The 13210-nt window shown below is 46.8% G+C and overlaps 1 protein-coding gene across 1 annotated transcript in view; it reads left to right on the top strand.

Moving 5' to 3' along the window:
- Window positions 1-1175: 1175 nt before the first annotated feature.
- The window catches only part of BRWD3 (bromodomain and WD repeat domain containing 3), a gene marked incomplete at its 5' end in the record, with an annotated part of 57082 nt that continues 45047 nt past the window's right edge, over window positions 1176-13210 (top strand). Inside the window, 5 exons of the mRNA XM_082488463.1 lie at window positions 1176-1809; window positions 1902-1960; window positions 2130-2210; window positions 2441-2500; window positions 10993-11143. Of these exons, the coding sequence (XP_082344589.1) occupies window positions 1176-1809; window positions 1902-1960; window positions 2130-2210; window positions 2441-2500; window positions 10993-11143 (985 nt within the window). The remainder of the gene's footprint in view (window positions 1810-1901; window positions 1961-2129; window positions 2211-2440; window positions 2501-10992; window positions 11144-13210) is intronic.

Below are 13210 nucleotides of genomic sequence, written 5' to 3'. Positions count from 1 at the left end.
TCCCATGGTGAGCAATTTTTTAAAAATTATATTTAAACTCTCATTAGCAGCTTGAGAACTTTAGAGGAGGAAGAAGAAATGAGGTCTACACATCATCCCATTAATCCAAACTCCTGGCACAAAATAAACAACTTCCACGGATGTATTAAGGCAACCATAGGTGAATTAGGCAGTACAGCTGAAATGTCAAGTACCCGACTCCTTCTCCCAGAGAGCTACCGGCACTTGGTCGGGTACCCCGAAGCATCCTGAGAACAGGCTGCCAGCAGGAAGGACTGCATCCTGACCATAACAGCAGGAAGAACTTGAAACAGCACTTCACAGAAAGCCTAGTCATGAGCAGATGCTATAAATACATGCTAAAAATGCATTTATTCTTAATGTTTCAACAGCATCGATTTACTATGATTCAGCTCTTGGTATTCAAAGCATGACGATGAGTTGTCTTTTATTTTCCAGTTACGACAGCAATTGCTACACTGCCAAGGCTTGGAGAGTTCTAAAACCAAATACCAGGTATTTATGATGGCAAAACACAACCTTACACTGAAGAATGCTGTCAATTCACTTACTATATTTTAGCAAGTTATTGCCGAAGTGACATAAATTTCTGAAGCTTTGACAGGATGCTTCCCATGGAAAAAAACAAATATTTGTTTCTCTAAAGAAACAGTGACTGATATTGAAGCCCTTTTCCTTTGAAGAGAACAGGTGCCGTATCAATCACATTTTCATTTCCTGGACACTGGGAGCAAGCAATTTTCATTTGGCTCCTAAGGCCACCCAACGCCCTCCATTCTGTGCCCTTGGCAGGACTGTGCCCTGTGGGGGGTACCGCTGACTGTATATGCCGAGATGAGGACACATTGGCAACAGCCCACTTCACGTCAATACGCACAACAGCTTCTCCAAACACCAAGACGCTTCTCACGTTGCCAAACACTAGGTATCTGCACCCCAACACTTTGCCTTGACCACCTTTGTCTACGTTTGTGGTAAACAATTTCATGAACAGAACCAGATAAATGTGCTTTTCTGTACCTCCAGTACACCACTGCTCAGCTGCTCCACACCTGACGGCGCCTCCTCAGACCTTCCCCTCGAGCTAGGCCCCTGCCCAGGGCAGCCCCGTTAGCTCGCCGCCTCCCCCTTCGCACACATGCCTGCCCCCCTCCATGAGACGCCCCTGGGCTCCGCGCTTACCGCTGCCCCACCCGCCTGACAAGCAGCTGAAGATTCCCGAATCCCCGCGCTTATTTATTTATTTATTTAAAACCACTTATTTTCCGGGTCTCTATTTCCCAGCGGTTACCCGGCAGGAGGCCGGGCGGGCTCTCCCCCTCCCGTCACGGCGGGGACGGCGCAAAGGCCCAGCCACGGCCCGCCCGTCCGCCGGCGTCTCCGCCTCACCGAGCCGCCGACCGGAAGTGTCGCCTACGGCGGGAGCACCGCCCACCAGTGCGTCACCGCCTCACCCTTCCGGCCAGGCGCTTCCGCCCCGTCCCCTCCCGGCGCCGCTTCCCCCTCGCGCCCGGCCGCGCACCGCCCCCGTGCGGCCGGCGGCGCGCGCTGCACCCCGCTCGGCGGCGGCGCTCGGGCCGGGATATCCATGGGGCGAACGGCGATGCCATGAGCCCGGGCGGGAGCCGGACCGGGGCCAGCGCCGCGCACGGGCAGCGGGGCTCCTCCATGGGGGCTCGGCCGCAGTAGGAGCGGCGTCTCCCCGGGGCGCCATCCGCCACCTCCCCTCCCCCTCGGGCCTCCTGAGGAGGATGGCGACGGCGGCCGCCCCGACCCAGCTGGAAGCCGGTGGGTATCGCTGGCGGCGGGGGCTGCCCTCCGCCCCGCCGGCCGCCCCCCGCATTGTAACCGTGTCCCCTTCTCCCCTCGCCCCTCCGCAGAGCTCTACTACCTGATCGCCCGGTTCCTGCAGTCCGGACCCTGCAAGAAATCCGCCCAGGTGAGCGGGGAGCCGGGGGCTGCGGCCGGGCCGGGGCGGGCGGGGACGGGGACGGGGACGGGACGGGACGGGACGGGACGGGACAGGGCAGGAGAGCGGCGGGCGGGGGAGCCGCTGCGCTGCGGGCGCCGGACTCACGTCCTTTGTGTGTCTGTCCGTCTCTCCCCAGGTGCTGGTGGAGGAGCTGGAGGAGCACCAGGTGAGGCGCCTGCCCCGGAGGGACGGGGGAAGCCCTGGGGACGGGAGGGAGGTATGGGGGGTCGGGGGTTGCCCTGCCCCGTCTAACCCAGCCCATCTCCTCCCGGGGCTCCGGGAGACCCTGCGGGAGGGCGCGGGAGCCCCGGGGCCAGGGGCAGCGACGGAGGGGCTCCTCCCCGGGGCGGGCTGGCACCGGCGGGGGCTCCCCTCGCCCGCCCGGGGCCGGCCGGGGTCTGACGGCCGCCTCCCTCCCCGTCCCTCCTCCCCGTCTCCTTCCCGCAGCTGATCCCCCGGCGCCTGGACTGGCAGGGCAAGGAGCACCGCCGGAGCTTCGAGGACCTGGTGAGCCAAGTTTCACTCCCGACTTCCCCGACGAGATCCCCCCTCCCGCTGCCGCCGCCGCTCCCCGTCACCCCCCGCCCGTCCGCCCTCGCTCCCTCCCTCCCGGGGCTGCGGGCTGCGCCCCGCTGAGGCCGCAGCTGCCGCCGGGCCGCGGGGGGGTGCGGAGGGGAAGCGCGGCCAGGCCGGGGGGGCACACACACACCGGGGCGGCGGCGGGGGCTGCTTGGTGCTGACTGACGGGGACGTGCTATTGTGGGGCCGGGAGGGTTATCTGAGGGCACGTACCGGGGCCCAGCCCGGCGAATGGCGCCGCGTCTTACAAGCCGGAGAGCGGCGGCCGGCGATGGAAGGCGGCAGCTGATTGGCTGCGGCAGAGGAACTGGCAGGGAGGGCGGGGGGCGCGGGGTGCCGGTTCTCCCCCCGCGGCAGTGCCCGGCCAGCGGGGCTGACAGGGCCGCGGGGCTGGCAGGGCCGGGGGGGAGCTCAGCGTGGCCAAAACACAGCGCTCCGCGTGCACCCGTGGGCTGGAGGAGGCCGCCGGGAGCGGGGTCCTGTCACCGGGCGGCCCCGGGGGGCGGCGGGCAGCGCGGCGGCCGGGGCAGGCCGAGCCGAGCGGAGCGGAGCGGAGCGGAGCGGGGGGATTACATGTCGACGTGCCGGCGGGCCCGTCGCCAGGCAGAGCTGCCGGTCTGGTTCAGGGATTCCTGGCCTGCAGCAGCAGCCTGTGCCCAAACCGTGCTCCCCACCGGAGCGGCTGGGCCTGCTGGAAAATTAAGGAAGAAAAAAAGAAAAAGGGAATTTTAGGAAATGTAATGTTGAAACTATTAAACGCCTATGAGAGATGTGGAGTGGGTGCTTTTGCTAGGTATAAACCATGTGAATATGTGTCATTGAGAAAGGTCAGCTTCCCTCTGGGCTGCCAAGGGGCCGGTGCCTGGGGATGGCCGTTGGCCGTTGTCCCTTTGCGGCCCTGCGACGCCCGTGGTCGCACCGGCCTCCACCTGAAAGCAGCGAAACTGAAAAGTCATCTCGGTCTGTTTCCAAAGGGTGCAAACGGCCTTGTTTTCATCTCTAGGAGCTCTGGGTAATAATGTATGGCGCTGATTTAGCACTTTGCAGTTGGAATGCTGTAAACTTACTAATAGCTTTTATAACACTGATGTACTGCATACGTGTGGTTGTCACTGTCTCCTCACCTGGAAGGAACTGAAAGTACGTCCGTGCCTTTCCCGTCTCGCACAGTGCAATGGTGATGTGGGATTTTGACATGAGTGTTGCTCAAACTGCTTTATAGCTTGCTCAAGAGTTAGTTTTCCACTTTAGCAATATTGTAGAAGCTCAGATGCAGATGGGAGAGCTCCTTGCATCAAAATGAGACGTTTGTACCTCCTGGCTTTCCCTTTCCAAAATGTATTAAGAATTTAAGATGAACATTATGCTTCATCATACCTCTTGTGGATAATTCTGGGATTGTATATTGAGCGAACAGACGTGGAGTAAGTACTGCATTCAATAAATTTTAAAGCTGTACAATCTTCCTAGAGAACCTGAAATCTTACTATAGGCTGTTACAGGTTTAGCTTGTGACTGCATCCGGTACCCGAGAGGAATGTTAACAGTGGCAGCATGAAGTCTGATTTCAGACATACTGGTTTTGCTTAATCAGTTATGTTAACGTATACATTTTTTCCTTTCATTCTACAGGGCATGAGTAAAAAAGCCTTAAAACCTTCTTTTTGTGTATTAGATGGCGTTGTTGAAGCCATGGCCTTTTTGTTAATGTTTCAGAAACAAGAAACAAACTGTTGCAAAGTGAGGCTTGGAATTAGTGGGAAATTGCTTCTCACTGTATAGAATTATCAAAATTAAGTGTAAGATTTTTTTCTTCTGTCTTAAACTAATCAACAGTAAGCAATCCTTTTAGATTGCCTTTTTATCTGATATTATTTAGGTGTTTAACACGATTTACAATAACGAACAAGACTGTAAGTGAATCATTAGAGTGAGACAGGTTAATGCTAGGTAGGATGAACTGAGCTTCTCTCTATTAATCCTCAGACTGAAGCTTTCACTGTTGAAGAAAGGCCTTTTTTCTCTCATTGCTTAGGGTCTGATATATTTGGAATTTGACCCTTGGATTGCATATGATTGTATATTAACCTGAACTACTCGGCTTCAGGGCTAGCTAGACGTCTGAATGTAATGTTTAGTCAGGGTTATGAAGAATGCAAATAACTCTGACCTTCATTTTAATTATCTCGGTCACATAACGAAACAAAAATAAATTATAGGTGCTAGCAATTGGGGATAAGGTTTTTTCTACCCGTTTCTCCTTTTTGAACACTTACAGACAGAAAACCAAATTCAGTTACAATCTCTGCCTAGTGTTGCAACTGCACTGGTCAGTCAGGCCTGAGATAATCCAACCCGATGAGAGTTTGCAAACCCAGAGGAGTCTGATCTTTTTGTTTGTTTGTTTGCCCAATATTCTGCTTTGGCAAAACTGACAAAGTGTTTCTTGTTCTAACTGCTGGTGTTTCAACTTTGTTTTCCATTCTCAGTTTGACTGTTCAGGTTAGTGTTGGTATTTTTCAGAAAATACACTGATACTCTTGCTGTTGAATATGTTGTTATTGCTCCTAGGGCTTTTGGAAACGATAAAGATGAAACAACCAAATTGCCTACTAGGTGACTTTTATCTAGGGAATGTTTACTCCCACTTCACTCGAGCTTTTAGTCAAGATCTGAAAACTCTCTGTTGAGATTTCTTTTTCTTTTTTATTTGAACGTAGTCTTTTACTTTAAATGTCAGGTACCACAAGGCAGAAGAGTAATTTAAGACACACTAATAAGAATTGTACCTAGTAAGCAAAACCACACAGAGAATACTAGCTTATGTGCATTTGTGTTCCTTTTGTCTTTTCTACTTATTTCCACTTTTGAGTACTTTTTACGTGCAACATGTGGCTGCCTGTCTAGGTAATCGTCCAGGTGTACTCCAAAGTGGTTATTACTTTGTTATTGAGTGCTGGTGGTCTTGAGCCATAAAACGTGTTTGTAAAGGGGAGCGTCTTCACTCTCCCTGTGAAGGCCTGAGGTATGTCAAGCTCGCACGCAATTAGTACTCCTAGTTTAAATTACTGTAGCAGTTCAATGTGGAGTCATTGTACAGACGAGTCACGCTGAACCGACACAGATTATCAGAACAGTCTCCAGCAGATTGCTGTTCGAAATTATCTTTGTTTATTCTTGATAAAGATGACTGGGTCTGGTCTAGTTTTCAAGAATTTTTCGATGGGCTCTCTCTTCCGGCTCAGTCCGTTTTGGTCTTTGTGCTGAAGATATGTATAATTTCATGAAAAAGAGAAAATCGGCTATTGGTGGCCTGTGTATTCAAGTGGAGAATTTGCATCCGTGAACGGCTGTGCTGGTATGGAACAGCTTATGGGATTTGGCTTTGAGTTTCTGCCTTGCCCATCTGCATTGATTTAAAACTAGCTGTGAGTCTGAGGTGCTGTTATTTATAGATATTGCCAATCCCAGCATTAGCAGAGAAGAGATGTTACGTTTTTTTCCCCTCGGGAAAATGTCGTCTGGTAGTATGGTAGTTCCAACCCATTTCCTCTGGGGAAACCGAGTGGATAGTGGCTTTTCAAATTCATGTGTGTTTGCACACTGTTGACGTCTTGTGCAAGTCCAGTGTCTCCGCTTCCTTGTGCTGAGATTCCATATTTGAGATCTTGAGTGATTTCCTGCTTGCTCAGCTGCCTTGATCCTCTTGGTCTTTTCTGTTGCTTTTTGATACAATTGTCAATTGATTCTTAATTGTTATTTTGGCAAATGAGAGAAGTGCCGTATGACTGCCTAGAGGTTAGAAATCTGCTGATGATGCACAACTGCCTGCCTGCCCACCCACAGGGGACTGGGTACGAAAGAGCCTTCGAAGGTCTGCGTTGCTGCCTGCGTTGCTTCCCTTACGCAGCTCTTGCGTCAAATTTAGTCAGTGCTTTGAAGCAATGTTTCACTGGGCTTCCCAAAAGAGGTGTTTCAGAGCTATCTGGCTCCTATCGCTGGGAAGACAGACATCTTATTAGAAGTAGTTGTCACAAAGAGTCTTTGTTTGCTTGTTTGTTTCCTGTTTATTGAAACCTTCCTTGGAGAAGAAATTGTCAGCAGTCATACCAGGGGATTTTGTGTGTTTGTTTCGGGGATCAACAAGCTTCTTGCCTGTCTTAGCTCTCCAGTGAGGACCCTTTGCTCAGTAGTCTTTCAGAATACGTGGTAATGCTTCCAACATCAGAAGCATAAACAGGTTTAGGGATATGACTTTCTCCTAGCCCTGACGTGATTTCACTAATAGTTTTTTACTTGCAGCTGCTTATCACTGTAGCAACTTATTTGCATACTGGTTCAAGTAGTCGTGACTGTGTTACATTCACCCATGGTTGTTTACGTGGATTTTTTTTAAAAGGATGGATTTACTTTACCCAATTCTTAAAGTTTTTAGATCCATAAGACGTGTGTGGTTACTGTGTCAGAGAACTCTTCTGTGGTACTGTGGCATTCTTGTGCACTCACATTTTAACCTTTAAAGGGTCTTTCACATCTTAAGGCTACAGAACATTTTTCTCTTTATATTTTATCCCAGGGTGCAGAACTTGCTCTCACTTAGCACATTTTCAGCTCTTCTGCATTATTTTAACATGCTCTTTTAAAAGCTCTTTATAAGCATGGTTTTGGCCTGTATTACTCGTCTCTAATTTTTTCCAATTTTCTAATTATTTTCTAATATTCTAAAAATACTTTCTAATATATTTGAGGAGGTGATAATATCCTTGCCATTATTTCATTTTGCTGTATGGGGTTTGGACTAGCATACTTTAAGAGATGTGGCTATAATTGATGCTAAGCTTTGCCTTTTCCCTTCCTTCTTTTAATGAAAATCTGATTTGGGAGACTTGTTTTTCTCAGCTGTATGTTTGCAGCTTCATGTTTTGAACATGCAATAAATTGCATGTTTTGGAAAGATACTTAAAATCCATTTACAGAGGTGAAAGGAAAGATTTTTTTTTTCAAGTTTTTTTGGGAACCTGAAAATAGAATAGCTTGTTTTGCTCTGGGCTGTGGTTTGAGCATTTTATCTGGAAGTTATTATGGAAAAAAATCTCCAGGAGAATTTGCTGCTGTTGCTGCCTGCCTATGTGGCTGTTTGGTAATAACAACAGTGATAATATTCAGGTTAAGGGCCACTTATTTTGGCTGTTCTGGCTTGTAGAAACATGAAAATGTGCAGGGAAAGAAGTGTCATACAGCCTTTCTTCTGTAGTATGTATGGCGTGGTTCTGATTGCAGGTGGCAAATCTGGTGAGGAGGGCATGTTAATAAAGTGAGCGGTCGCTTTGATATGTGCCTGGTCTGTGCAATATGCTCCACATTAAATGTTGCTTAGAAAAGTTTACAATCTAATAAAATTGTGCACTAAAATCTAGATGCCTCAGCAGCTCACTTGCACCGATTTAACTCTGGCTCCATGATGGATTTGCCAACTTTCCTGGTCTGGGCAGCGATCAAGCAGATGTCTGGTATCCTGAGCTGCTTAACGTCTGGATGTCCCAGGCAAATTACCGCCAGGCGTGTGCAGATAACTGCCACATGCTCCGTGAGTCTGGCGCATCCATCTTTCGTCTTTAAATGTTGGCCGGCCTGCACATGTGTTGATGTTCGCTCCCTTTGCTATTCTTTATAAAACTGTGGCTTAATCCGTGGATCTTTAAGCAAGAAAGTCCCTTTCCATTTCCGAGTAGATGCACTGAGTTAGTCAGGACTGCTTGTTGAATAACTTGTGCTCTGTCTCCACAGTAGGATATTTGCTGCCAGGCTTAATTCAGCACCTCTCTCTAGGCATAGAATAGCAACGGCACTTCAGAAACCGCGTGCTCCTGAGTGAAAAGGGGAAGCATTTTGCTGCATTACACTGGGAGAATGGTTTGGGCTTTCGTGTGAAATTTTCTATTTCCAGAGAGAGTGGTATGCATAGGGATTTTTTCCTACTCTACGAGTAAGATGTAAAATTCCACAGCTTCTGGATTGATTACTCTTTTTCTTTTTAGTCTTTTAAGATTAAGCTTGATAAATTGCTAGAATTGGCAATTGTTGACTGAGAACCATGTTGCTAATTATCAGAGATGTAAAAAAGAATTTCATACTCGGATTTGATTAAATTGCAGATTCTGCCTTTGTTTCAGATCCTTTCAGATCCCTTACATGCTGAAGGGAGGCTAGTGCAGGATAATAAAATATTTTGTAGCATTAACACTTAAAATATTTAAAGAATGAGTAAAACGATAGGTAAATACAAAAGTTCAGATAATCCCTTTATCTTATTTTGTCTTCTGTTATATCATGTAATTTACAATGAAGGACAATTCTTGCTTATACACTGAACTTCACTGGATGTACAATTGGGAAGGTACCAATACAATTTTGGAACTCATTTTTTTGGGGGAAAAAAGGAGTTAGAACGGCTGGAGAAACCACTCAGTGCAAGAGAGCATTCATGAGGTCATTCCTTGATGCTCACAGTGTGAAAAGTCATGGAATGGCACCACATTAATGCAGTCATCAGGTTTATCTTTCCTGCAGAGGTATGATTCTTCTGTTCCCATCCAAAAGACAGAGCCATATGTTTAACATCCAGCAACTGAAAGGATGTGTGGAGGAGCCTGTTTCTCTTCTGTAAGAGTTTCCATTCAGATTGGAAAAAGTTTTAGTTGGTTTAATTAAATGATAATTAGTATATATCATTAGAAAAGCCTTTCCTTTTTGGGGGAGTGTGTGTGTTAAAATCTTATTTGTGGGATGGTGTTGATCCTGCTTGTGATACAGGTGATTACATTATACAAGACATGACTCACTGCGTTGAGCTCCATAGCACCACTCCTGTTGCCCAATTGGAATGAATGATTTCCCAGTGACATGTAGTAATAATCTGTTTGATGACATAGTTCAGTGAACAATGTTTTGGCAGCAGTTCTGAGTAAAGTACTCACCTTTTCCTGCTTTCCAGTGTGTGCCGCTCCCTCCGGTGTGCCGGGGCAGGAGCTGGGCATATCCCTGGGGTCTGGGTAGGCAGGATAGCTGGGCCTATCCGCTGATGCTCTGCTGTTGAAAGAAGTGGTCCTGTTCCTTGCTTTCCACCAGCTCTGGCATTTCTCTGAATTAAAATCAGCTGTGCTAACCCCGGCAGAAAAACCTTTTCCTTCTTCTGTCGGGTGAGCGTTCCCAGCCAGGGGAGCTGAAACGGCTCCCTCCACAGTAGACGAGCACTGGAGCTGATGCAGAGGGGAGCTTGGTTGTGTTTTTATCCCAAGTCGGGAATCATTCTGGCTCACTGCAGCTGCACAAAAACTTGTCCTACCCTGCCAGGAGGGAACTGCATGGGTGGTGAGCGCTCACAGCCCTGTAACCAGTATCGGCCTGTGACTGGACACACTGAAGTGGTCAGGCAGGAGAGAGGGGTGTGCGCAGGCACATGCCTGCTATTATTTCTTTACAACGAGCACTGTTCTGGCTCTTTCAGATCAGCTTTAGTAGTATTCGGCATTAGTTTGTGGCTTTGTTAAACAAAAAACTTATTACAGTCTTTTCATAATATTGCAGTAGATACAAAAGTTTTAAATAGTTCTAATACAGCTATTTTTTCCATCGTCAATCACAGGTGCTTAAGAGCTGAGTGACCTGTTACTGTTGAGCTTTAGAGTAGCTGTATTTCCTGTGCTGAAGGAGTTAAATAAACTCTGATGTTGAGTTTTTGCTGCCAGCTAGTAAATATAGTAGAAGTCAGGCAAGTGCAGGACATTCTGGATAATGAGGCACAATTTATTTGCTATTTGAACAGACTGTCGGAAAAACTATTGTCTCTCCATAGAAAACAGTCTCTGTCTAAAGGGAGAAAAGAAGAATGTCTTCTCAACAAATTAGGGTCCTACACGTGTGGGTCTTAAAGATATCTACTCCCAGTAGCTAAAAACTGCAGATTGGGTATTACTTTTAGGATAATGTTCAGGTGTTTTAGGCTTTGGCAAGTGTGCTTCTTACAGTAATGTACGTGTCTGGCAAGGGTGTTTCAGCTGAGCAAGAAATGTGATAAGAATGAACTGAAAGGTAAAAAGGGCTTAAAAAAAGTCCCCCGGGCAATACTTTGTTTGATCAGAGTGCTGCACTGGGACCTCTGAGTTTCAGGGATTTTTGTTTGTTATTAAGGGATATCCTAAATTACAGCTGTAGCTACTACCACATGGAATTTCTGGTCTTTTTCAAGACTTCAAGTCGCTTTCAAAGACATCTATGGTATAATTGATTTTGAGGGGGATTTCAAGGGTTTTAGACTTGATTTCAGTAACTTTAACACTTCAATATGAACCAAACAAGGAAATACCAGTAGAAGTAAGAATAAAACAATTTTCACATGTCTGCATTGTTTATATGTTTAGGTGGCTGTCAATGCACACATCCCTCCGGATTATCTTCTTAGGATCTGTGAGAGACTTGGACCCCTTTTAGACAAGGAAATCCCACAGAGTGTCCTAGGTGTGCAAACTTTGCTAGGTGTCGGGCGCCAGTCTCTACTAAGGGCAGCGAAAGGTAAGATTCTCAATTTATATGTGATTGAATTTTATTGTAATGCTCAAAACCCTTTTTGTTTTGACTCATACTGTGGTATCTGTGTTTGTTTACATGAACCCTGGTTTGTCTCCTGTGCTTGTCAGCTTTTTTGTTCCAGTCTTGCTAAAATGGGCTTAATGCTGGCCCTGTTACATATATGTTTCTTTGGTTGAAAATGCCATCTTAAGCAGCTCTTGCCTACAGTTGCCTGATCTTGTTACTTTCTTCCTCTGCCTCCCCTCCCCAGCATGTTGGATTGCTGTTTGTGTAAATGATGCAATGAACTGGATTAGAGATTTAGTCCATCTGAAAAATAGCTATTTTCCAGACAGATTTGTTCCGTTATTTGATTCTGTGGCTGTGCAGACAGGTATGTGAGCTTGAAGAGCAGGATGGCATTTGGGGCAGCATTTAAGAGGGTGGGAGAAGGTGAGGATGATTCTTCAGTGATAATTCCTGCTTGTCCTTGCTTAAAGTTAATTTGAACAAAAGCCCCCATTCCTTTCAAGAATGGAGCACCAGTCCTACTCCTTTTGAAAAACTGCTCTGCTTGAGATAATGATCCTGAGAGCAGAGTTTTGTGGTATAACTAAACAGATCTGAGAGCCATCTGCTATTGAAAAGAGTGGTTCCTCCCTTCCCTTCTCGCTCCGTGCCCCTGCCACTTCTTCCCTGTAGGAACCAGAACTTATTTGATCCTGTGATGTGCTGATGCAGAGAGCTAAAATGTTGCAAAATTTGTTATTGCTGTTGTAGTGAATTAAATTAGCTCATGGAAGTATCAGAGTGCTGGAGGTGACATAGGCAGCAGGAGCATCATTCTGGGAGAGGAGGAGGGATGAAAGAGCAGGACCTTCCTGTTTCAGTGGCAATTGAGCACTTAATTTACTGCATCCTGTAAAGTCACGCTGATGCTAACAAGGGCTGTAGCATTTTGCTGATCCACTGGATGTCACCTGGAGGGACGTGCTGTTGCAAACATGTTTCCTTATGCGAAGTTTTGGGACCAAGTCTTGTTTTGCTTGTGCTTTTGTATAATTGGGTGGAGAATTTCAGGTTTGCAGGGAGGCCTTCAGAGAAACGTTCCTTCGTGTCACATTCAGTTTGCATCTTAGAAGGAAACAGCAACAAAATGTAAAGAGAAAATAAACATGTGCAGGGAAGCAGGAGTTTCTTAGGGGAATTAGGGGACAGAGGCTAGATGAATCACTGAAAGATGTAGTGCTTCCTAAGCTGTATGATAAATCTATTGCAAAGAGATTTTTACTAGATTTGTGGTGGTTTTTTTTCCCCATCAGAAAAAGGTGCTGTGATGTTGTGCTATTTGGTGTGTAAAGCACTCTCACTAATATGAAACATCGTACCCTTTTCAAAGCTGACATACGTGGATTTCCACTTCCCCTAGTTGTGTATCAGTATGAAGTTTCCATTTACCGTTAGTATTTATAGCTATTTTGATCTATTTTAAAAAGTATGAGTGCTGTTTTTAATATGTATCATTGTAATACTCTGTGGTACAGTTTGGGTTTTAATCAGAAGGTGCTCTTGGGAGTCTGAGTCACGTAAGCTTGTGCACTTCATATTCAGAGATCTAAAGGGTGATACACAGATCCACCAATCTGTGGCACTATCCTTCTGTTTCGGTCCTTATTCACAGTGGAAGCTCATTTCTCTCCTTCCAGATGGCCAGAAATGGAAGAAGTCCAGGTCTAATTTCTGAGGCACTCTGAACAGTCTCAGAAAAATCACTATTGTTCTAGAGAGAAGGCTCTCTGAAGCCAGTTGGCAGCAGATAGCAGGAGAGTCTTTAAAGAAAACAGTCTTCATTTTAAAAACAATGTTTTTTTGGGGGGTAGGGTGCAGGGGAGAATCTGAAAGGAGGGCATATTGCCACCAATTGCAGGAAAACAGATTTATTGGAAAAAAAATCCCACTTCTCCCACTTTCAGGGAGCAAATGTGTGTATGTATGTGTATTCTCAAATGTACAGTTCATAAGGAGAGGTCCTGTATGTGTTGGGATTGCAGAAGGACTAAAACCAGAAAA

The sequence above is a fragment of the Vanellus vanellus genome (assembly GCF_965231255.1).
Source record: "Vanellus vanellus genome assembly, chromosome: 10".
NCBI classification, from domain to species: domain Eukaryota; kingdom Metazoa; phylum Chordata; class Aves; order Charadriiformes; family Charadriidae; genus Vanellus; species Vanellus vanellus.
This window is presented reverse-complemented; position numbering and strand designations above follow the sequence as displayed.